This window comes from Clarias gariepinus, chromosome 8 (assembly GCF_024256425.1).
Source record: "Clarias gariepinus isolate MV-2021 ecotype Netherlands chromosome 8, CGAR_prim_01v2, whole genome shotgun sequence".
In the NCBI taxonomy this organism is placed as follows: Eukaryota; Metazoa; Chordata; class Actinopteri; order Siluriformes; family Clariidae; genus Clarias; species Clarias gariepinus.
Genome location: NC_071107.1, coordinates 1,533,986 through 1,558,712, shown reverse-complemented (window position 1 = coordinate 1,558,712; position 24,727 = coordinate 1,533,986). Strand labels below are relative to the sequence as shown.

At 37.2% G+C, this 24,727-nt stretch overlaps 1 protein-coding gene across 2 annotated transcripts; it reads right to left on the bottom strand.

Annotated features, from left to right (window-relative positions):
• On the bottom strand, positions 1-24,058 carry il15 (interleukin 15). Of its 2 annotated transcripts, XM_053501673.1 has the most exons (7): positions 23,555-24,058; positions 12,236-12,330; positions 7,837-7,933; positions 7,690-7,728; positions 7,380-7,505; positions 2,873-3,029; positions 1-2,684 (listed from the first exon to the last, which is right to left on the bottom strand). In XM_053501673.1, exons 1-6 carry the CDS (start codon positions 23,651-23,653, stop codon positions 2,901-2,903), a joined length of 585 nt encoding a protein of 194 aa, XP_053357648.1. In that variant the 5' UTR covers positions 23,654-24,058; the 3' UTR covers positions 1-2,684; positions 2,873-2,900. The 2 variants fall into 2 exon arrangements, with proteins under 2 accessions (XP_053357648.1, XP_053357647.1); XM_053501672.1 differs by having other exon boundaries at positions 1-3,029.
• Positions 24,059-24,727: the final 669 nt, after the last annotated feature.

Sequence of the window (24,727 nt, the reverse complement as noted above, 5' to 3'; positions counted from 1 at the left end):
TGTGTGAATGACTGTTTTATTAAACTCCAGAGTGAGGAACAAACATCTAGCTTTTTAAGGACATAGAAAAAAGTATATAGGGTGCTCGAGTCAAACCGGGATTTTTGGATGGCGCAGAATAACAAACCAATTATGAGAGTATAATCTCCCGTTATTTCTCTGTACAGGATGGGTGCAAAGTAACTAGGCATGATAAATTGGTAATAAACTCCATACTATTAATGGAAATGTATTGAAACAAATTGTACTTGTACTTTATTACACAGCAAAATAAAAGCAGATCTTTAAATTCTATTTCTATCAATTAGTTTCCTCAAACGGCCGGGGATGGAACGCAAGTCGTTTCGGATATTGCGGAAATCCGTGCCTCCGAGTCTATCGGTGTGTCCTTCAGCATTTTTTTTTAAACGTCGGCTGGGACGACCTCATGAAAGTCCTCCAGGATGTACAGATCTCACTCCATGTGATTTTTTCCTGTGGGAGGAAGTGTACGGGACAAACCCTCGCACACCGGAGGACTTGGAGGCACCACATGTATATGTACAATTTGTTTCAATACATTCCTATAAGAAATATGAACTTTATATACCAACCAATATTATATGCCTGGTTACTTTTCATCCACCCTGTATAATAATATAATCTCCCCTGCTGCACTTATCTCGGCATCTAGAAACGCCGGCCTCTCAGGAGCTTCTTTAATGGCTTGAATGTGGTAATGGCTTGGAGTGAAGTCAGGACTGAATGGGAGATGTGCCAGTACCTCCCAGCTCAGTTCCTGTAATGTGCAATGTATGAGGTCGTGCACTGTCCGGAAAAGAAATTAAAAAAATAAAATAAAATAAATGATGCCTTTGGTGATCAAACCAGCATTTAGTAAAACCCTTTTATTATGGATATCAGGGGGTTATATAGAGAAACAAAGAGAGTTTTTAACTATTAGGACTGTTCTATTTTGCAACAACCAAAGTACCGGTTGGACTCGATCGGCCCTTGTATGACATACATTTCCAAAGCATATTCAAAACCCCAGTACTGTACACGGAATCCTTAACTACTGCATACTGCTAACATTTGGTCAGTTTGCCAGGACAACAACCTGAGCTGTGTCAAGTTAAGGAGTAAACCTTATTTTGCATTGTGCTGCATTTTGCATCTGTAGAAGTCAAATTTCATGTATATGAGCCTGGTGTGCAGTGAGGAATTGCAACCTGCCAGTCATTCAATCATATGTAGCTAGACACTAGCCTAGCCGAGTTCAGGATGAGCAGCGCCAAAGCAAAACACATTTATTTAGCTCTCCGTTAATAAAGATAAATTTACTGGCACAACATAGAAAACATTTCAGAAAAGATTCCTAGACACTATTTAGGTCTAAACTTTTATGGAGACAGAAAGAAATAGTAAAGACCATTTGTCATTTGATGTAGTATTCGATATCCTGCTACGGATTACACTTAGTCTTTTTAATCGATGTTAGGTCAGGTTTGTGTGTAGGACCCAAACTCACATCACGGAAGCATGTTGAGTAATCCTCCGCCCAGGGACGCAGCCTCCAGCTCTCAGCAGCGATATGATCTCGAACCTAATGTTTTTCCAAATTGTAGATCTCCTTATCATGAAGGAATCTCGCTTCAGTCAGTCCCTTCACAACTCGTGAATAGAAGAACATGTTGTAGTTGGAAACATCGTCTGGAAACTTCTGCTCTCTTGCTTTACCACCACAAAGCTGGACAGCGACTGTAACGCTGATGTGATTGTTCCGTGACCCGCTCGTACTTTTTTCCATCAACCATCAGAATTCTTAACTGGAATGGAAAGCATCTCACTGCAATGAAACACTTGATTGGGGTGGAGTGGAAGTAATATGGAAAAACTTAGATTGCTTTCCCTATAAACCTGCCCAGGATGACTCGTTTTTTCTTTACATTTTTGGCTTTTACAAACTCGTCACCCTACTTTATAGCAAGTAGGTGTAATTAATAGGCAAAACATGGCATCCATCACAGTTTTTAAAAATCTTACACCATGAATTATAAAGACAAGACAACAAAAAAGTTGAAGTATTGTCCTAAAAAACAGATTAAGCCTAGCTATGGCCGAAATAAACACTCTTGAAAAGGAATTTGCTGTGGCAACAATGTTAAATCTTATCACATGTTTAGGAATCCAACTACTGAATCACAGCCAGTTAAAGGTGCTACATCAAACTGAACAAACGAAAAAGAAACCTGAGTAGTATAAAAATAGATGTAGAATCATTTATACATATATATATATATATATATATATATATTTATATATATTAAAAAAACAAAAAAAACAAAGAAAGTAGATCAAATTAGCATTTGACCTAAGCATGGGGCGGCACGGTGGTGTGGTGGTTAGCACTGTCGTCTTGCACCTTCAGGGTCCGGGTTCGATTACCGACCAGGCTTGATTCCAGGCTCGATTATATGCATGGAGTTTGCATGTTCTCCCCGTGCTTGGTGGGTTCCCTTCGGGTACTCCGGTTTCCTCCCACAGTCCAAAGATATGCAGGTTGGGCTAATTGGTGTTCCCAAATTGTCCATTGTGTGTGAATGGGTATGAGTGTGTGCCCTGCAATGGATTGGCACCGTGTCCAGGGTGTACCCTGCCTCGTGCCCTATGCCTCCTAGGATAGGCTCCAGGTCCCCACGACCCTTAATACAGGATAAAGCGGTATAGAAGATGACTGACTGACTGACCTTAGCATGAGTACAACTTTGTATAACGTAGGTCTCTGTGTTAGTAATAAATATTAAAATAGCAGTAAAGTTAGTTACATTAATACGGTTTCAGTCTGTTTGACTACATGCATAAAAACAAACAACAAAAACAGCTTACTTACATCATGGCTATAGTGTACATTTAGTGTGCTAATTACAGAGATCGTCATTTTGTTTCAATTCTGAAGACTGAAGCCCCTGTATAAATTCCTCCATCTTTTTAAGGAACGTCGGGGCGTCGACGGGTGTAAAAGTCTCACATGTGACACACATGCAGTTCTAGAAAATGAGAAGAAAAAGAAAGAAACAATTAAAAAATGGAATCTTTTGCAATGCATTTTTATTTGTTTAGATAATGAGCAAGCATTTTCACAGTTTAAATTGCCAAATGAGGATGAGTTCCCTGCCGAGTCTGGTTCCTCTCAAGGTTTCTTCTTCTATTGCCATCTCAGTAATTTTTTCTCTCAGCACCGTCAACCTCGGTTCATTCATCAGGGATGATCTAATCATTATGATTTATACACATTTTCTCACACATTTCAACTCCTTTCCATAATTTTCTTTTGATTCCGTAAAGCTGCTTAGCAATAATGATCATTAATAAAGGTGCTATACAAATAAAATTGACTTGAATTGAAACAAGAAACCTTTATTTAAAATGTATTTATTTATTTATTTAAAAACTAAAAAAAAAAAAAATGTTCACATTTCAAGGCACATTCTGATCTTTTATTTATTTATTTTTTATCAGATGCATGTCATGACGGCTCACATTTAGAATTACACCTGATATTTTTCTGATTTTATTCAGTGGGGCACAATAAAGAAAAACCTGTGATTAGCTTCTCATACAGCGGTACCCCGGCATACAAGTTTAATCTGTTCCAAGGAGTTTTTAAGGTGGAATTTGTATTGTGAAACGCATTGTCCCATAGGAAATAATCTACATGCAGATAATCCGTTCCAGCCACCCAAAAATTATTACCAATATTACCAATTTCCAACATAATAATCATATTTTTCATATAAAAACCAGAGGTTTACTTTTACTTAAGTATGTTTTGTTTGAAGTAAATCATTTTCGCTACTGAGTAAAAAATAAATGAATGAAACGGGGTAGGAAAAAAATTGCACCCTGAAAACCACTGCCCTGATTGATTGACCTCGGAAACATTGGAGTGTTCCGCAAGACGACCAAAGATTTTTAATACATTTTGACTTGGAAAACGAACATTGTCCTGGTTTACGAGTATCGAGTATTATGTATCGCGCATGCGCTTCCTGTTTTGACGGCAAGCGTCACATGATCACAACTGAGCCAAAGGTTTTTCTCTCTCTTGCACTGCGTAAATGTGGGTAATCGTAACTCCTGCTGGATTTTAGTGCACGTCTCTTACTGGTATAATCAACATTTGTGCACGCGTGTACCGTTTACTATAATACTGTGACTACGTGTGTGTGTGTAAAACATGTTTTATTTTGTGTCAGTGTGTGTGTGTATAGCATGCATGTAAAGCAAAAGCAAGTCTCATTAGAAAGGTTAAAGATCAATTTTCTCTCTCTGTTTCAGCCTGCTTTTGTGTCAGTGTTTGCACGCATCATTGGACACCGTGCCACACACACATACACACACACACACAGACCACTCCTACTTTTGCCTTTACAGACACACACACACACTCTTTTTCACACGCTATTCTACACAGAAACAATGCTCAGTCGTGATTCTTTTTAAAGGTAAAGTGCAGGTTAATTTGTTTTATTTTTACTTTACAGCGGTGATTCCGTTAGTGTGTGTGTGTGTGTGTGTGTGTGTGTGTGTGTGTGTGTGTGTGTGTGAGAAAAGAGTGGAGGAAGGGTAACTGTGTAAGATGAAAAGGGTGAGGGGCTCCTTTCTTTAGATTCACGCACACACACACACACACACATACAGAGCGCCTGTGTGCATAAACGGAAAACACTTATCTGTTGGGATTTATTTGTACTTCATTTAAAGGTAAAGTGCAGGTTAATTTGTTTTATTTTTACTTAATATTTTGTGTTAATTATTTTTATGTATTTATTTTTTTGGGCTGTGGAACAAATCATTTGAGTTTCCATTATTTCTTATGGGACAATTCGATTTGGTTTACTAGTGTTTTGGAATACGAGCCTGCTTCCGGAACGAATTATGCTCGTAATCCAAGATTCCACTGTATTTCAATTTTGATATTTGCCAATATTTAATAACTCAAAATTATAAAAGTATTACTTAAATTATGATTAAATTACTTTTGTGATTAAATAATTGCACAGGTCCATATTGCAATTTCGATTGTACAGCATTAATCTCACTTAAAAATTATCATCCCAATGCTTGGACAGACTCTGCTACCTATTAAATCACACAAATTGTCTTTCTCTCCACTGACGACCTTCTCTGCTGCACTCCCGCTGACTAATAACATCACATGCACAGAGACATTTTCATTCAATTCCCATGACCACGTTTTGGATAAACATCTGATCTTGAATCACGCACGGAAGTGACTCAGATCTGATGACATGATGGATTTAAGTCACTTCAGGCTGGTAATGTGATTGTAGCAGAAGAAAGCCACAGTCGCACCCATGCTTTTATATACACTATATAATGTTCATAACATCAGAATGAGGGGGGGGGACCTGACCTCAGTGTCTTGGACAATAGTATCAGCTAAAACATGATGTCGGTGCTAAAAAGTTTCTCAACTAGGCGAAAAAGGGAATTTTCAGATCGGATCATATAACACCATTCGTCATAAGACTTAATGCTTTTTATAAGATGAAACTTGGCCAATTTAAATGTTACCTAAAAAGACATAATCCTGAAAAAGTTTATTATTCTAAAATGTGAAATTGTTAAGATATTGCAACATGATTTTGATATGGTTACGGACACTACAGATATTTTAGTTTTACAGATTTTTGCACGGAATGCTTTTAATTTACCTTAGCAATAATGTTTACAGTTTATTTGCTTTATTTATAAAAGAAATCTGAATCATTCACATTTTAAATGACTATTGTTTGAAGCGAGACAGTAAAACTCACATAAAAAAATCATCTCTCCTAAATGGCTGAAGTTAATTATATGTACAGTATACTGTTACATAAGAAATCCTAATCAGCACCAATGCCATGTTTTGGCCGAGTGTATAATGTTCATACCATGAGAAAGGGGAAAAAAATCTGACATCAGTGTCTTGGACCATGGTATGTTTTGTTTTTTGTTTTTTCTCAGATGTGGTCAGAGGTGTCCAGTTTCCCACGGTTTGTACTGTAATTTCAGGTTCCTGCTCTTGGCTTGACTGCAGTGCAAATATTTTGGATCATCTGCCTCGATGCTTTGTAAACAGCTGTAATTTAAGACACTGTAGCTGTCATGTTGGCTCCAGCCAATCTGATTGTCAACTGCAGCTCACTTTCACACCGTCCTGAAAATCCCAGGAGAATGTTTTTCTTTTTATGTTTTTTTTTTAAACAAGCCCATCTGCCACAAACAGCCAATGCTAATGTCAAAGCAACTGATGTAACCTCTTTATTTTTGAGCACCTCTGCCACATGACTGCCTCACTGAGTATTTCAATTCAATTTTATTTTTTTTTATTTGTTGAACGCTTTTAACAATGGACATTGTCGCAAATCTTGTATTTGTATATACAGTACTATGACCCGAGCCACCCCTCATTTCTTTATATTTTGCTTCCAAATAGCCAGATTTGCATGTTTTTTTAATATAGTCTTGAGGAGTACAGTGCCGAGAAAAGGAGAGACAAAAATTTGTCCTTCAGAAAGCCTGGAGAGCTACAGTTCCATGAATTCCTGATTCCTGTAAAAAATAATTCCTGATTTTTTTTTTGTATATTTGTCACATTTAATAATTCAGATTATGAAAAAATTTTAATATTATACGAAGATAACTTCGTAAATACAAAATGCAGTTTTAGAATTTGTGTTTGAAGCTGTCCAAACCTACCTAGGCCTATTTGAAAAACTAATTGCCTTCTAATTTCACTTGCCACACCCAGGCATGATTACTGCCAGACCTGTCGAATCAAGAAATCACTTAAATAGAACTAAACTAGAAGTAATGAGACTAAAGTTGAACTTTTTAAAAGGTGTGTTGTCCCATGTGTGTCATCCTGTTACATCTGGTGTAAAACTAACACAGCGGTACATAAAAAGAACAACCGGCAGTACAACATTTACCTTTGTGTAATATTGGAACCATTTGTTTAAATTTAAATTTAAATCCATTAACGAAAAGGGGACGAAAGGGGAAATGAGGTCGCTGCTCAGGCTGTTACATAAACAACCAATTTTTTTAAATTCTATTTTTAGACACTTTGCAGTCTGTCCAAGTAAAACATTTGCTTAAATTTCTTTAATTAAATCTACAACATTTAATTACATTCAATACGAAGACGTGGGAGGCATTTTGCTGTGTATTTGCAGGTGGACTTATAAGTGCTGCTAATGAAGAATTTCTTTTCCAAAATCCTTGGCTAGTTAAAAATAATATTCATAGTTTCCCCAAGTGTTGGTCCACAAATAACAATCTGAACACTTGAACAATTAACATATTTGTAGCATTTACAGCTGACTTACAGTGGAATTGCTGTAATCGTTCTGTAAAAGGTAATCAACCATATTCGTGTCGTTGACATTTTCCTCATGAAGTACAACGTTCAGCTCCAGCAGGTAGCAGTACATACGCTTTTTAGTGCAGAATGACTAAAAAACAAGAGGAGACTGGTGAACAGCGAGTAACTGGTTTAAACAGTGTTTAAATCCTTATATACTGCACATATGCTTAATCATGTGCAGGTAACATGAGATATTGTTATAAATACCATTTACAGGGCTTGTAAAGTTAAACACAGCTCTTTGATTTGTTATTTAAATGAAATGGACTTACTGTGTTTAAGTCAGGTGCATACAATAATGCTTTTGATAGCTAAAAACAAAATTTCAGAGGGTTAAATATCTAGCCATAAAACTCATCATACAGGATGTACAGTATAATATTTATCTTAAGTGTTAAGAAGTCTGAAATATAGCTTACATTAAATTTGGGAGTCAATGATTTAAGCACGTCCTGCAGTTCGAGCAGAATCTGTTCACTGTGAGCATCAACACGAGTTGGGAATATACTCAGACAGCTAGAGGAGAGATGAGAAATGTTAGTTTTACAGCACCTTAGAACCTCAGACTGATCAGTCAGATTGCTTAGAGCCGTTATTGAAGGATTAACAGAGCAGAAGTAGCAGATACATCTCAATATCAACTGTTCAAGGAGATTATTGTGTATTTCATTCAGTATTGTTTTACAGTGTAAAAAGAAATAAACATTAGAAAAGACCATGGAGTTAGAAAGTGATCCCGAACTTTTGACTGGCAGTGTAATTTACGAAGAATTAGAGTGTACATAATGTGCAAGACTGGCCGTGGAAATAATATACATGTACAGTGAAACTTTTGATTGCGAGTAATGCGGTTTGCAAGCGTTCTGGAAGACGAGCAAAGCAAATTTTTAAAAAATTTTGACTTGAAAAATGAGCATTGTCTTGGTTTACGAGCACCGAGTATTATGTATCACGCATGCGCTTCTTGTTTTGATGCCGAGCGTCACGTGATCACAACTGAGCCAACGGTTTTTCTCTCTCTTGGGCTGCAGAATTGTGGGTAATCGTCTCCCCTGCTGAGTCTTAGTGCTCCTCTCTTACTGGTATAATTAACATCCGTGTACACGTGTACTGTTTACTATAACATTGTGACCACATGTGTATGTAAAACATATTTTATTTTTTGTTTGTATGCGTGTGTGTACAGCGTGTGCACTGTTTCCTATAACATATGTGTGTGCGCGCGTGTAAAACAAAAGAAAGTCTCATTAGAGAGTAAAAAATCTATTTTCTCTTTCTGTATCAGCCTGTCATTGTGTGTGTGCGCACACGTCATTGGACACCATGCCCTTTCACACAGACACACACCTTCCTTCTCTCGCCTTCACACACACACACACACATACACACACACACACACTCTTTCTCTCTTTAATGGAAACACTGCTCTGTCAAGATTCTTTTCTAATTTGTTTTATTTTTAATTTACAGCCGTGCTTCCATTAGTGAACAAGTTTTATTGTGATGTGATGTTCTTAGTTAATTTTTTTCGATAAAACACTCTTTTCGTTAATGTGTGTGTGTGTGTGTGTGTGTGTGTGTGTGTGTGTACGAAACTTGCGCGCATAAAAGGAAACACTTATCCATCGAGATTTTTTAAAACTTTTTTTAAAGGTAAAGTGCAGGTTAATTTGTTTTATTTTTACTTTATATTTTGTGCTAATTATTTTTATGTATAAATTTTTTTGGGCTGTGGAACAAATAATTTTAGTTTCCATTATTTCTTACACAAAAATTCGATTTGATTTACAAGTGTTTTGAAATACGAGTCCACTTCCGGAACGAATTATGCTCGTAATCCAGGGTTCCACTGTAAATAAATATATATTTAAAGGCTGTTCAAAATATGATTATGTACAGCATGCAAAACAATGCAGATTATTGTAGGTATGTGGGACATACTGTACTGTATATAGGGGTTGTCCTTAAAGCTCTGGGCATTGTAGCTGTTAGTGTTTTTTTTAGTTTTTTATTTTTTTTTTATAAACACATATAGCGCTCAGGATCGTGCAGTATAGAGTGACGTATAATTTTTCCTTTTTTAGCACAAAATAGGCGATATGATGAACTGAATTTTAGTTAATTTTAGGCAACTATATAAACATGACTGAGCAAAAAAATGTTTGAAATGAGTCACAGGCGAAGAAATAGCACAGATCCACATGATCACGTGTTTTTATTGTTATGATGTGTTTTATTTTAAATATCTATTGATATCTATTGATGTTCTGTTAACACACACCAGCCAGGCTTCCATATAAACATTTTGATTGTCATTGACCAATGTTGTGTCGCATGCACGGATCTGAGCACGAGCATGCACCCAGTTGTGTCATTAAAAAGCAGTTTTGAGAAACATTGTTTTTAGAAATCATAATAAAATATTTTATTATTATTATTATTATTATTATTTAAAAAAGTCGATACCTGCTTCCTGGTTGCATAAACTATGAGCAAGGTGCAACCCTCATCTATTTACAAAAACACTTTAAAGAGAAATCGGCCCGTGTCACATGCTTATTAGAGGAGTGATAACGGATTATGCAAAATGTACTCTTTAATCATTTTTGAACTGTAACTCAGACGGCTCTGCAGTGTGCGTGTATGAAAAGAAAAAGTCTTTTGCCCCCCTCCTGTTTTTTTTTTTTTGTCTTTTTGCATATTTGTGACACAGGTTCAGATCATTAAACAAATTTGAATATTACATGAAGATAACACGAATGCAGTTTTTAAATGATGATTTTATTTAAGAAGTCACCCAAATCTCCCTGTCCCTATGTGAAAAGGTAATCGCCCCTCTACACACACACACGCACACACACACACACACGCACACACATTGCATTTGCAAAGCCACCAGGATCGAAGCTGATCAGACACATCCCTCACACACACACACACACACACACACACACACTTCACCTGCCATCTGGAAAAATGTACCGAAGCATTCAGTCCCTGACATTCAGATTGTGTAACAGTTTTTTCCACAAGCCTCCGACTCCTTAATACAAAGGGACTAAACTAAAACACACACACACACACACACACACACGCCCACACTGACTCAGAGGAACACCGCCTAGCAGTTTCACTCACCAACCTGTTATTGCTTTTTTGCTCAATATTTAATGGCTCCTATTTGCACAAGAACCCATTTTCTGCTCCTCCTTTTGCTGCTACTTACCAAATGTTTACTGATTTTATTAACCATCTCATAGACAATCTATTTGCATTACAGCTGTGTAGTGAATTAAAACAAATATTTGTCTGAAGTCCTCTACAGCGATGTGAAAGACTCAGTTATCGCAGTTAACGCTTGATTGCAAGTGTTGCCCCGAAGGATGGCACAACCAGTTATTAGGGTTAGCGGGCAATTACTTTTTTGACATAGATCCAGGTCGAATGGCATTGGGTGGCGTTTTTTTTTTTTTTTTATTTAATAAACAAAATCACCATTTATGCACAAACTGCATTTGATGTTTACCTTGAGGTTATCTTTGTGTCATTTATTTGATAATCTGAAATATCTAAGCGCGACAAATGTGCAAAAAATAAATAAATAAATACATAAATACAATCTAAACAAGCAATTTAAACCAATTTAAACCAAAGCAATCTAAACCAATAAATACAATCAGATACAAGCAAATACTTTTTCACGGAACTGTGTAAGTAATTTATATAAAAATTATTTGCGTATCAGAAAGCGTTCCAGTTAAATATTGTTTGAGAAGCTCCGACACTGAAATAGATATTTTAAAGAAAAAAACAGACTAAAGGAGATATTGTGCACATTTAAATCTTCTGTGGATTTGCTCAGCTTTCACGACTTATTTGTTATTTTCCAACATTTCCAGAGTTTAAGTCCTTCTTACACACCCCACGGAACTGTGTAAGTAATTTAAATAAAAATTATTTGCGTATCAGAAAGCGTTCCAGTTAAATATTGTTTGAGAAGCTCCGACACTGAAATAGATATTTTAAAGAAAAAAACAGACTAAAGGAGATATTGTGCACATTTAAATCTTCTGTGGATTTGCTCAGCTTTCACGACTTATTTGTTATTTTCCAACATTTCCAGAGTTTAAGTCCTTCTTACACACCCAGTCGTGTAGTGAATCAGGGTCTCGTCTGGAGTCTGTCTGATCACTCGCTCATGATCAGGGAGTGAAAATGACACGAACACCAGCGGCAGAGCTCCTGCTTTACATTTTTGGAGTCTACTGCGGCAGTCATCTGGACCCGAGAGGGGAAGTGTTTATTGCTCACACACACACTTGGCATGGCGTCTGAGACCGACCGTAGGTATTTAAAGGTTAAAAAATGTTTTAAAGGAAAACATGTCTGGAATCGCTCTTACCGGTGCGTGCGTGTGTGTGTGTGTGTGTGTGTAATCAGCCGTGATCGCTATAGATAAGATAAGACCTCGTGGTAATATTACTCTAAATCCATTCATGTGTGGAACATATCCCTTCAATTTGTTGATTTTACTATAAACAACATGACAGATGCATTAACTACTGAGACACTCATTCACATGGAATATTTTCCGCTTGACTTCTTCTCAGAAGCAGGGCATGTCCCATCCTCCACCCCTGCGCAGTATTGTAATAGAGGGATCAACAATGTGTTTATGTCTTTTAACGTCAGTGATTCAGCAGCGAGAAATGTCCCGTGAACAGCGTGTTCTTCACTGCGCGTCTTAATGACTGTTTATGACTCGTCTCTTCATCAGACTTCATTAGGGACATGACGGTATGTTTACAGGTGATATACCTCAGAATTAAGAAAGAACTCCAACCCTCGAGGTATGTATGGTACTCCAGATTACGTCCAACGCCCCAAATGACACAGATACACCTCAGGGTTTTCTGCAACAGAGAGAAAAACATTTGATTAAACACGCAGTAATATCTGGGAAAAAGTGCATGCATGTTCATTACGTAGACACTTAGACACAACACAGTCCTGGTGCTGATTTTATTATCGATTTCTTTAATTTAACACAGAATATGTTGGTGCCTGTCACGGCGTGCACCAGTGATGGGTGTGCGCCTCAATCTGTTGTCGCTCCTCGCTCACTACGTAGACTCACTAGGTAGGCGGCCTTCCCTTCTGCAGGAGTGCGAAGTGGCTGGGCCACTGGAAAAGGGCACGACTGGGAAACGAGGTGGGGAGTGTAGCTCGAGGTCTCCGAACGCAGAAGAGTGGCACGCAAGCGGGGTGATGGAACGCACCCCATGGACTTCAAAGGGCATAAAATTTAAGTGTAGCTGTTTGATCTCTGCAAGAAGGACAGCTGCGAAAAAGCCTGAGGAATCTGCCGCGGCGCTCGCACACACTCACAGAGAGTCAGTCTTTGGAATCCTGCCGAAGAGGGAAAAAAGGCAGCTGTGAATCATGCCAGCTGGGCACTGCCTCCAGACCTGCACATGCACACACCTTTACGATTTTTCTGCACTTTTATCCCTTCCAAACCCTTTTCTTTACTATTATATATTATATATAGTGCCCTTGAGCTTCTTTGGCACACACTTTGGCACAGTGCCAAAGAAGCTACTTATGAAGTTTACGCAAAATGGAAATGACAAATGTTGCTTCAAACAGTATCCATTTAAAAATGCTAATTATTCATATTTCTTTGAGTATTGATATTAAAATTGGTGTAAACCTCTAGAATCACAGGACCTGTAAAATATGTTGCTTATATTAAAGCATTGTGGGCAAAATTAAAGATTTTTCCCACCCTAAAAAAAAAAAAATTGTAGTGTCCGTAACCATGTCAAATTTATATTGCAATATCTTAACAACTTTGCATTTTAGAATAATACACTTTTTTAGCTTTGTGTCTTTTTCGGCCAAGTTTCAACTAAATTAAGATCGTTGAAAGATTTTAATTAAAAAAACGGTTACAGACACTAATACACAATAGGGCGTGAAATTGTGTTTAACAAACGTGTTTCTTTTTATCTGATAAAAATATAAATTTGTATGTGTATTTACCAAAAATGAAGCATAGGCCGGGATATGGTGTTATATGATCCTATCTTAAAAAAAGAAAAAATCACTACAGGTATGAACAGTGTGAGTGTTAATAAGGTGTTGAGCCACCACGAGGGCTTCTGTGCTCTTTAGCACTGATTCCACACATCTTTAAATCTGTACTGTTTTGTTTCGATAATCTCTGTTTTACACATCACTCAAAAAAAAAAAGTCTATCATAAGAAGAGATGTGGTGAGTCACCTGATCCACACTATAATCAAGATTAAAGAGGTTTCATTACAGGGTGAAGATGATTAGGCAGAAGAACTTTGAGCCGGCCCGGCCCTGAGAAAAATAAGGAACTGCCCGACGGGCACAACAGAGCGTTCTGACGGTTTCTTCTTTAAATAATCCTTTCTGCTCTCATGTAGCTGAAGTTTCTCAAAACTACTGTCATGACTATCAGTCTACTAATGACTTAACAAGGAACCTGTTTAAGACCTTGATGACTTGCCTTCTGTGGCGTAAGATAAAATTTTTTTTTTATCATTTAATTCTTTTATTACTGCGCCTTTATTATTTAATTCTGTTTGAATAATAAAAATAAATAAATCATTGACATCTGGAATGTACTGGGGGAAAGAAAACGTATACATTTTTTTCTACTACAAAGTCTACATTCACACTTATGTATAATGCGAATACATACCGAGCGTAAAGTACAGTCTCGGCACAACGGCGTTTATATACGTTTTATATTTTTTTGGTTCTCGCGGTGCACATAACTGCTGTTATTCATTAGTTCTCGTCTGTCTGGCTGGCTAAAGCTGTTTCTAATTAAAATCAGCTGCTTTAGGAAATGGAGGGAACAAATATGCGGTAGAATGGGTCACTAGGAGCCAGTATCAAAAAAATGTCTAAAACTCAAGGATCCTCATGTGACTTCTGACCTCCCGTGGCACATTTCTCTACATGATATTCAGGAAGTGGTCACGCTGGCATGGACTGAGCGAGTGACTTCAGAGTACTGCAGACGTCTTTCTGACTCTGTGTCCAGCTTTGTCATTTATTATGTTATGCAAGAAAATTGGCATTTTAGTATGAAGGCCTTCAATAATAAAGGCTTTCATTCGCTTCAATAATAAAGACCTTCATACTGAATACTGAGTGCTGTTGAGCAATTCCATTGCATTAAATAAATGATCCCTATTATATGGATGTCATTATTTAAAAAAAAAAAAAAAGAATATTATTAAAATATTAAATTTTACCTTTTCCTTAAATACTTTTGGCTACATATAATGTAAATTAATCATAAAAGTCAAACAGGAACCTTTTGAAAATGAAAAAAAAAAACAAAAAAAACAGGCTGATTAGCTTGGCTGGTATTTTGCCAGATGATGGCAGCGAACCAACTAAATGTTCAGCAGCCAAAGCTGTCCATATACCGGGACTCAAATTGTTAAAGAGCGGCTCTGGGAGAATGAGGAATGACTTTCAGACTGTATGCCTTTTATGGTCAGTTTGCGACCTTATGCTTATTAACAGTGTGTGTGTGTGGATTCCATTAACATTTGGCCTGAGCCAACAGGAAGTGGTGTGTATACACTAAAAAACATGCATGAATAAATCTGTACAAAAAACAAAAAAAAAGCTGTACAGACAGTCTCTTGGAGGAACAGACAGTCTCTTGGAGGAAATCCTTATATAGAGTATTCTGTTTGAGATTTTCGATCCCAAGCACCTCTGGATAAATCTGTAAAAGATGAGCTAGTGTAGAGACGTCTTATTTAGTCAGTGAAGGTCTGGTGCTGATTTAAATGTTTGATTAAGTGGTGTGTCTTCTGTCTTTGTTTAAAGACAGACAATGACTCTGATGATGTTCAGATAGCCAGGGGAAGCAAGCCACCTGTGTGCACGACGAGGAAGATTATAGATAGATGTGTGATGGTGGAACCCCAAAAAACTCAAAGAGAGCATTGTGTAGAGCTGGTTGCATAAGAGCTGGTGCTCGTCCAGTCTGTGTCTAATTTATTTCACCTAATCAATAATAACCTCACCCAAATTAACGAAGAACATAAAGTGTCAAGTAATGTTGTTGCCGTGTTGATATTCGGTACAACAGCACGACCTCGAGTGTAATACTGCTTTAAGATTATGCAGATTATGATTCGTTTTTATTTGGCTTCACCAACACAAATCCTTCTGCACCGGGCGGAACTGACTAGCCACGACGGGCGGAGCTGGTGACCAGTTAGTGTAATTAACAGGGGTGAAAGTAGATTTAAATTCCTAGCGGTACTCTGTAGCTAAAAGGTGAGGAGAATAAACCGTTGAGGTGGTGGACGGGTCTGAGAAACTTACGAGATCTAATTTATATTTCCACTTGTTCCACTTTAGAACGTACGTTCCGTTAACTTCCGGGTTCCTGCAGGATAGTGGTAAATAGAAAGACAGGGCGCTATGTATGGTGTAGGGTTAGGGTTGGGGTTTGGGTTAGGGTTAGGGAATCCCTTGTTCAACACCCTATGTAGTGCCCTTGATCAGGTCTTAGTGAGGGATTTGGGATTCAGCCTTGGGTTAGAATGTGCATGTTGTAGAGAAATAAATTGTTCTCTAATTGTTCTTCAAAGTCTTGTCCAGGCAGGATGGACAAAGCCTCTAATGTGTGTGGATTCACACACATTCACACACTTAATCTTACACTCTAGGCAATCTGGACACACTGTAAGGGGAACTGAAGCGTAAACAAACCCGGGCATGGCCCCGTGACAAAAACATTCATTCATTCTATTGTGTATTCATCATCTCACAGTTGTCAATGTGTGAGTGGTTCCCTGAAATAACTTGGTATGTTAATAAATACGTCAGACCTGACATCTGCTCAAAGGGTGTGTTAATCATGTTTTAAAAACTGTCTGAAGTTCAACAGATGTCCCAGCTCTGATCGTTATCCCATAATAAAGTACGTAACAGTTTCCATTATTGATTAGAAGATCATTGATTATGGTTAATGATAAGTTGATTTCCTGTCAGTCAAAACGCAGTATTGTTGGTGATTTTATTTTTTTTTTTTTGGTTATACATATAGTTCAGAAAATGTGTGTGTGGCCAAAGAAGCTACTTCTGAAGTTTATGCAACATGGAAGTGACCGATCTCGCTTCCTTAAAATTTTAATTCAAATAATATATATTTTTCCCCCCAAAATAAATTCTTTACTGTAGAAGCACAAGCACAAGTGTTGCTTAAATTGTTTTTTTTTTATTAAAAGCTTCAAAAGCAAAAAATCTGTAGTGTCCGTAACCATGTCAAATTCATTTTGCAATATCTTAACAATTATGCGTTTTTTAAATAAAACACTTTTACAGGTTTATGTCTTTTCATGTGAAACCTAAATTGGCCAAGTTTCATCTGAATAACAGGATCGTTAAAAGATTAGAATTCATAAACGTTATAGACACTCAAACATTAAAGGGCATGAAAAATGTTTTTTAGCGTATTTACAAAAAAACCTAAGCATGGATCGGGAGATAAGAAGCATTAAATACTATCCTATCTGAAAATTCACTTTTTTACCTACTGCAGGTGAGACACTTTGTAGCACCAACACCATGTTTTGGCCGACAGCAGTAAAAAATGTAATTATAAAAAAAAAAATACCTAAAAAACAGCATGTTTTCTTCTTCGCCCCGGTGTGACTGTTATGTAGCGGTTAAAGACGTATGAAGTCAAAGGAATGTGTATGTACATAATGAAGATAACTGCACGTGCTCATAACATGGTTGTGTAAAATGGTGGCTGATGTATCTGAAGATGACCTCTTACACAATATTCTAAGAAAATAAAGGCCGCTCCTGAATATGGGTGTATTTTGGTTTTAGAAAAACGATGAGGTAAACCAAAGGAAACAAAAGTAAATCTTAATGCAAAGAGTGTAATATGCAAAATCCGTCACAAGGAGAATGCGTGCAATGTCGTATAACTAGTTGGCCTACGAAGACAATGTCCTCCTGCTTGAACAGCTGAATCGGCTTTGTTACGTTAATGTGTTATGTAATAGATCCATATGTGAGTAATCCTGATCGATGTGTGGGTAATCCACTCTGATTGATTGTCAGGAAACACAAGAAGCACTGTACTGCGCAGTTCATGCGATTATTAATCGATCGTCTACTCAATGATCGTTCGCTTAAACTATTTATTGATTATAGAACAGTTACAGCCTCCATCATAACTCGTATCCATCCTAACTGACTGTCTGACCAAAGTGCTTAGAGAGGCTAGGCTTGAGGAAAATGAAGCAAAACTTCACCTCCCTAAACCAATTACAGTCTGTTTATTGTTCCAAGAGCTAAAGGGATGATGCCGTAGACACCTCTCACCTAATCTGTACATGCAGTAAATTATTTCCACTCCTCCATCATAGAGGTTTCTTAGTGTGCCAACTGACTAAATAAAACTAAAAGCCTATCAGGAGAGGAATCCTCCTCTCCAATCTTCTGCTCAGGGAATTTTGTAGGAAGAAACAAGTGAGTTTTTATCCAAATGGAATAAAATGGAAATTGAAGGACCACTTGTAAATAGAATTATGTTACATTTCCGTTAAAATTCTTAATTCTAACTCATCAACAAGTGCTGAATTCTCTATAAGAGCATCTCTGAGATTAGTTTATGGTGCTAAAAAGTGTATCACCTAGGTGAAAAAGGGAATTTTTTATATCGGATAATACGTAATGCTTTTTGTCTCCCGATCCATGCTTCGTTTTTGTAAATACGCATATACATTTATATTTTTATCAGATAAAAAGGAACAAATTTGCTAAATACAATTTCATGCCCTTTTATGTTTAGTGTCCGTAACTTTTTTGAATTCAAACCATTTGATCTTAACTGTCATTCAGACGAAACTTGGCCAATTTGAATTTCACATGAAAAGACATAAACCTGAAAAAGTGTATTATTTTAAGATGCTAAATTGTTAGGATATTGCAACATGAATTTTACATGGTCATGGACACTTCAGAATCTTTTTACAGGTTATACGCTTTTAGAACCAATTTTAGTTTCAATACTTAAGAAATATGAATAATTTGCATTTTAAATAATTATTGTTTGTCATTTTTGGGGCTCATATAAAATCCTTTCTCCAATACAGCTGAAGTTAGCAACTTAAATTTGTGTACGGAAGAAGCGAGATCGGTCACTTCTATGTTGCATGAACTTCAAAAGTAGTTTCTTTGACACACACATTTTCTGTATTATATGTATAACTAAATAAAATCAGCACCCGTGCTGTGTTTTGGCTGCAGGTTTCATTAAAGTAATCATTTCTACAGAAACAGCTTATTCAAAATAACAAACTGACTTTCATACACTATAAATACTGTCCCAAAAAAATCTAACAAAAGAAAATAAACATTTAATCATCTGTATGGTGAAGGAGGAAGGAGTCTCCAATGTCAGTGCTTTGAAGCTCGCGAAGGTAAACCTGTTTTAGGTTAATAGGAAAATCTTTATGTGAAGAATTGTAATTATTTATTTTAATTATAATTCACTAACGTTAAAGAATCTATTTTTTACTGTGTTATATTTAAACTTCCTGAGAATGTGAAGGGATTACAGAGTACAGCTGTGTTTTTTGTAAATGAAAGCAGGAACTAACTTGTTTCAATGAAAACTACAAAGGGAGTCTTTATAAATAGAAATCTATAAGTAAAGTTACAGTTTCTTTGCTTTCTTTTTCACACCCACTTGTTTTTAATGAGTTTTCCTATAAGAAGCGAATATATCATTTATTTTCATACACAAGGCAGCACATATTTGTAACATAAGAAACATGATTACATTCACAGTATGGCCGAAAGTACAGTCAGGTCCATAAGTATTTGGACAGAAACGCAATTATCATGTTTTGTTATTACAACAAAATGTTCCAGTCACTTTTTTAGGAATTGCAACTCATTTTTAAACTCAGATGTTTTCACAGATGTTTTGTTTTTCCGACATTTTTCTTTGGATGCATTAACTTTCACACGGATCTCTTTTTCTCCTCGTTTCTTATATAGCAATACTTCTTATATTCCCAACCAGACAGATGCATATGTGCCTTTCTCTCTTTTTCTCTCTCCTGGAAACATGTTAAGATAACAACGTCTGTTTTTTTGACATAACATCTGTACTGTATGTTAGGACAAGGACTTATTTTTCTAAATCTTTCTATTCTTTTATTGAGCCAGAGAGAGAACTGTGTGTGTGTGTGTGTGTGTGTGTGTGTGTGTGTGTGTGTGTGTGTGTTTGATCCAGAGTTGTTGCTAAGAGTAATGCTCTAGTGGGACATAGGCAACCTGTTACTTAACTCAAACAATTGTTTTCTCAGATGTCTGTTTCTAATTTGCTAACGTGCATGTAACTTGCTTAAGCCACTATTTTTGGTACCTCCCTAATGCTGCTGCTAAAATTAGCTTTTTTTTTTCTGTATTCCACGAAAAAAAAAAAAAAATTCAAACCAACTCTCGGTTCCAGTTCAATAGAACCAACCTGATCTCTATGACTTTAATTATAGCGTGCTTAGTGGTTCCAAAAAGGCTGGTTTAGGTTTATAAGAAGCTGCTGGTCTTCTGAAATTTCCAAACACTTGTTTTTTGGGAACTACAGCCAGGTCTTACTTCCCTCCCTCCCATGTCTCCTTCCTGCTTTCTTGTTTCTGCCTCTTCTGAAGAATTTTCTTATTTTTACCTACAATCTATTTTATAAGTCAAAATAAGATCCTCAGTATTTTGCAGTGCATGGCTGCTCGTGCTGTGGTGTATTTCCTCCATTATTTTACGCTAATATCAATCTAAATTGAATGCAGGATACATAGATCACAGCAGATCAATACGTGCTCGGTAAAAGAGGTCGAGCGACGCCCGCAGACTACACGCGATTCCTACTTCATTTTAAACCTAACAGCAATTACACCAAATTTATAGATATAGATTATAGATTGTTTTTTTTTTGTTTTGTTTTGTTATTTCATGACAAATTATTTAGATAAAAGGTCAAGAATTGATTTTAAGTCATTCACATTGAAATGATCATTTGGTAGCTGTTGCAAGTGAAGGAGGCCATCGTTAGAGAGAGAGAGAGAGAGAGGGCAGAAACTTTAGGCATGCGGAAAAAAGAAAAACTAAGAGTTTTTCACCCTGGGATGTACAGTTTTAAAACAAAGTAATGTACCTCCGAGCTTAGCAACACCAAAAGGACTTCAGGGTCATTGGTCAGACAAATACACTCCCTGTTCGGTAATCGGAGAGTGAATCACAGATGAGAAATGGAAAAAGTAGATCGGTGTCTTAAAACGACTTATCCAAGTAAAAATATTCAGTTTTGTATACATTGAGCAAGTAGCGCGTTAGTAGTTTATTTTAAAGTAAATCAGGCACATAACTGTTCATAACATCGCTTTTACTCAACATTATGATTTTATTTATGGTGCAGGTTAGACTTCAGGCTGATATCTAAGTACTGCAAAAGATTCAGTAAATTCTGTCCAGACAGTTTTGTGTGATGCTGTGACGTAATCTGGCTCGACAGACATACAGACATACAGACAGACAGCTAGAATTTTTCTGAGACTGGTTTTAGGTTCTCCAATATATGAAACGTAAAGATATTATTGAAAGAGTGAGTTCTGACCAACATACAGACAAAACCTTTCCTTTTAATTATTTATATGGAAGGAAGGAAGGACGAAATCGAAATGGAGTAGAAACAGAAAAGGCAGATTTTGTGTGGCTTTCAAAAATGATCCCAAGTGCTTGCCATTCTCAGGTAGGAGATTTGCTGTTACTGTTTTTACTGTAAATGTTTTAGTTCGATTAAAAAAAAAAAAAGAAAATGGTTTCAAACATCTCATACCTACAGTAGGTCAGCCTGGGCTCTTTTGAAAGACCTTTTGTGCTTTTGTTTAGAATAAACCTGTTATTCTATACTTAGTTGAGATGTTAAGTTAAATTATGCCCAAAGCGCATTTAAACACAACGCAACTGATCTTAAAACGGCTGTTAACTCAGTAAATAGCCTAGAAAAAATCAGATAAGGAGAAATTATTTTAAAAAATCTAAAGAAACAGAAAATAACAGCACAAAACAATAAGACGTTCGCCGTTCAAAGATTTTGAATAATTTAGTAATAAAACCAATATATACTTTATATAATCCTCAGACTGCATTAAATGGCAATCAGCCCATGAGCATGACCTTAAATGTGGCCCTGAACTTAACAGCGGCCCAGTGACGAGATGCCAGGACAAGAGTTACATGATCCTGATTATGTGTTCCCGTCAAAAAGACATGCAGCTGCGTTTCTGCACCACCTGCAACCTAGTCCTAGCCAACATTGTAAAAGAGTAAAGGGCATTACAGTAGTCAAGGCAACTCGAAGATAGATAGATGGATAGATAGATAGATCTATTTCCCAAAGTAAAATTCAAACATCCAGTAGCAAGGACAGTAACATAATAGATAATAAACATGGAGCAGCAATTTCAGATCACCAAGTCAATGCAAATAAGACTACATGATAAGTAGGATAAATAAATAAATAAATAAATAAGACCGTGAACAGTGAGTATGTCATGAAGGAGAGCAACATGTTTAACTGAGACGTGTGTTGGTTGTATAACCATAAAGGTTGTATACAATAAAGGTTGTATAACCTTTTCATGAACTTGATGATTATTATTATTATTATTAAAACTAATTATTTAAATGCCTTGACTTTGGTCAACTGCCTTACCTTAATGAAGTATGAGTAATAGCACATTGTAATGTATAATCCTTCCATAATCCTTACTTTGTTGAAAAAAATAAATAAAAATAATTGTCACACAGACATTTCTATCTTAAAGTGCTTCTGCAATCAACTTCTTGTACCATAAACTTGAACAAACCCAAAAGAACTCATGCATCCACTCATGCCTGAAATACTTTCTCATGAGCACTGAGTCGTTTTTTTTTTCTTTCTTACATTCCTTCTTTCTTTTCTCCAAGTCCCCAGTACAGCTGGACAACCATATCACCAATGACTAATGGCTTTTAGTGCTGGCCACGCCCACACGTAATCCAGCTCTGGGATGTGAAACTGAAAGTATTCCTGATTAAAACCTGCGTCACTCTTGGGTTTTATCGTTTTTTTCTTTTTCTTCTTGTTCTAACCCCCCCCCCCCCCCTCTCTATCTCTCTCTCTCTCTCTTTGCTGGTCTCTTGTTTTGTGTGTGTGTGTGTGTGTGTGTGTGTGTGTGCTTGGCCCCAATACAATATATATATATATATATATATATATATATATATATACCCTGAGGAAAGCCAGAGGGTTTCCTCCGGGTACTCCGGTTTCCTCCCACAGTCCAAAGATATGCAGGTTAGGCTAATTGACTGTAGTGTGTGTGTGTGAATGTGTGTGTATGTGTGTGTGTGTGTGTGTGTGTGTATGTGTGTGTGTGTGTGTGTGCTCTGCGATGGATTGGCAGGGTGTACCCCAGGTCCCTATGACCCTGAATACAGAATAAAGCGGTATAGAAGATGAGTGAGTGAGTGAGTGAGTGAGCTGATAACTATGATAGAAATATTATGAACCAGGAAGAAGTTTTGCAAAAAAGAATTATATCTAACTAAATACTAAATTCATCTTCAAATATATATATATATATATATATATATATATATATATATATATATATATATATATATATATGAATATGCATTATGGTTAGTTATAAATATATTTTATAATAAATTCTTGACAGTTAGAGCTTCAATACGTTTGAATGTTGCACATGCATGAGATGAAAGGAAGGTGCTCTTGATGTTACATTGTTTCTTTTTATTGCATGATATTAGAACACAGACTATCTGTATCAGAGATGTCCTGACCCAGGTCCATCCCTATAGCTATATTTATAACACTGGCATTTTCACGTCTCAAATTCAAGCTGCTAATACTTCACACGTGTCACAGTTGCACTTTTCCAACCTGCGCACACATGATGGAGTGTGTGTGTGTGTGTGTGTGTGTGTGTGTGTGTGTGTGTGTGATCATAGATTTACAGAGTCATGAGTTCATGCCCTACCTTTGATTTATGCTTTTTAGGTTTACTTCCAAATCTCGAGACCACAATGAGGAAGAGGATCAGAAAGAAGCTCATCGGCGCGATGTCTACCAGGGCCATGCAATTCCCCTTCGCATTTTCTCATCATGTCAAAGTCCGGGATCCGATCCGAGCGACAGACCATACCGCTCCCGCGTCGATCTCACGGCGTCCATACGTGCACAATAACACGCATCACGTATCCAAAGCGCGGGCTCTCGGGTAGAAGCGCCTCAGCCCTGGGCACGCGAGTGTGTGAGCGAGTGCGAGTGTGTGAGTGTGCGCGCGCGCGCGGGCAGCTTTCACTTCTCGCAGCTCTTACATAAGAGGCGCTCTGCTCCACTCGAGGAACGCTGATTACTACTCAGTGTCAAGGGGTGGGGTTTTCTCTTTCTTGCGCTTTTTCTTTCATTCTTTCGTTCACTTGCACACCCTGATTATTAATCATGTCTTCCAGATCATTCATTAACTCCTCCACCAATCCATTAGATTGGTTACCAACACACACACACACCTCTGGAGCAAATTTTCACTGCTCTACTCACTCCATTCCCACTCCAACTTAGAAAGTGTGATCCAAGTGTTAAACCAGCAGGGGTAGTCCATGTTCAGTCTGCTACAACCATGCTTTCCAGGAAACTAAGTATTCTGGAACAATGAAATGCATCGTTTTATACACCACTGCCCAAAAAGTTGCACAAGAAAACAAATGGATTGACCCACTTTCGTGGAATTCCCAAACAATGTTATCCACTTTGCAGACAAATAAAGATTCAAGCAGGAATTCTGAGCGTATGGGAGCGGCCAGCACAGTCTCTTAAGATCTTAACTCCACTGTTTGTGGGAGCAGAGTGACCAGTGGTCATGGTGCGAAGGATGGTTTTCATCATGCCAGTCCATCTTGTGTGGGAGATGCTCCAGGAAACACAAGGTGACATCTCATCAACAGCTAGAACGCGTATGGTCTGCCAGGCTGGAACTGCGGCAAATGGTGTGCAAATATTTGAAGAAAACATTCAGCATTTCCATTAAAATCATTATGTCTATCTCTGAGAATGACCGCTCAACAATGTCTTGTACTTTTGCTATATCTTCTGTTAAGACTCATTTTGTGTGTGTTTCCTTGAGAACTCTTTTTTTTTTTTTTTACAAATT

Bases quoted from the DNA above. Each gene is read 5' to 3' on its own strand.
- il15 (XM_053501672.1), bottom strand. From the start codon at position 23,653: ATGGCCCTGGTAGACATCGCGCCGATGAGCTTCTTTCTGATCCTCTTC. The intron at 12,331-23,554 runs GTAGGGCATGAA...TCTCTGTTGCAG, and splicing joins CTAAAAAGCATAAATCAAAG to AAAACCCTGAGGTGTATCTG. The intron at 7,729-7,836 runs GTAAGCTATATT...TTTTGTTTTTAG, and splicing joins CATTGACTCCCAAATTTAAT to CTATCAAAAGCATTATTGTA.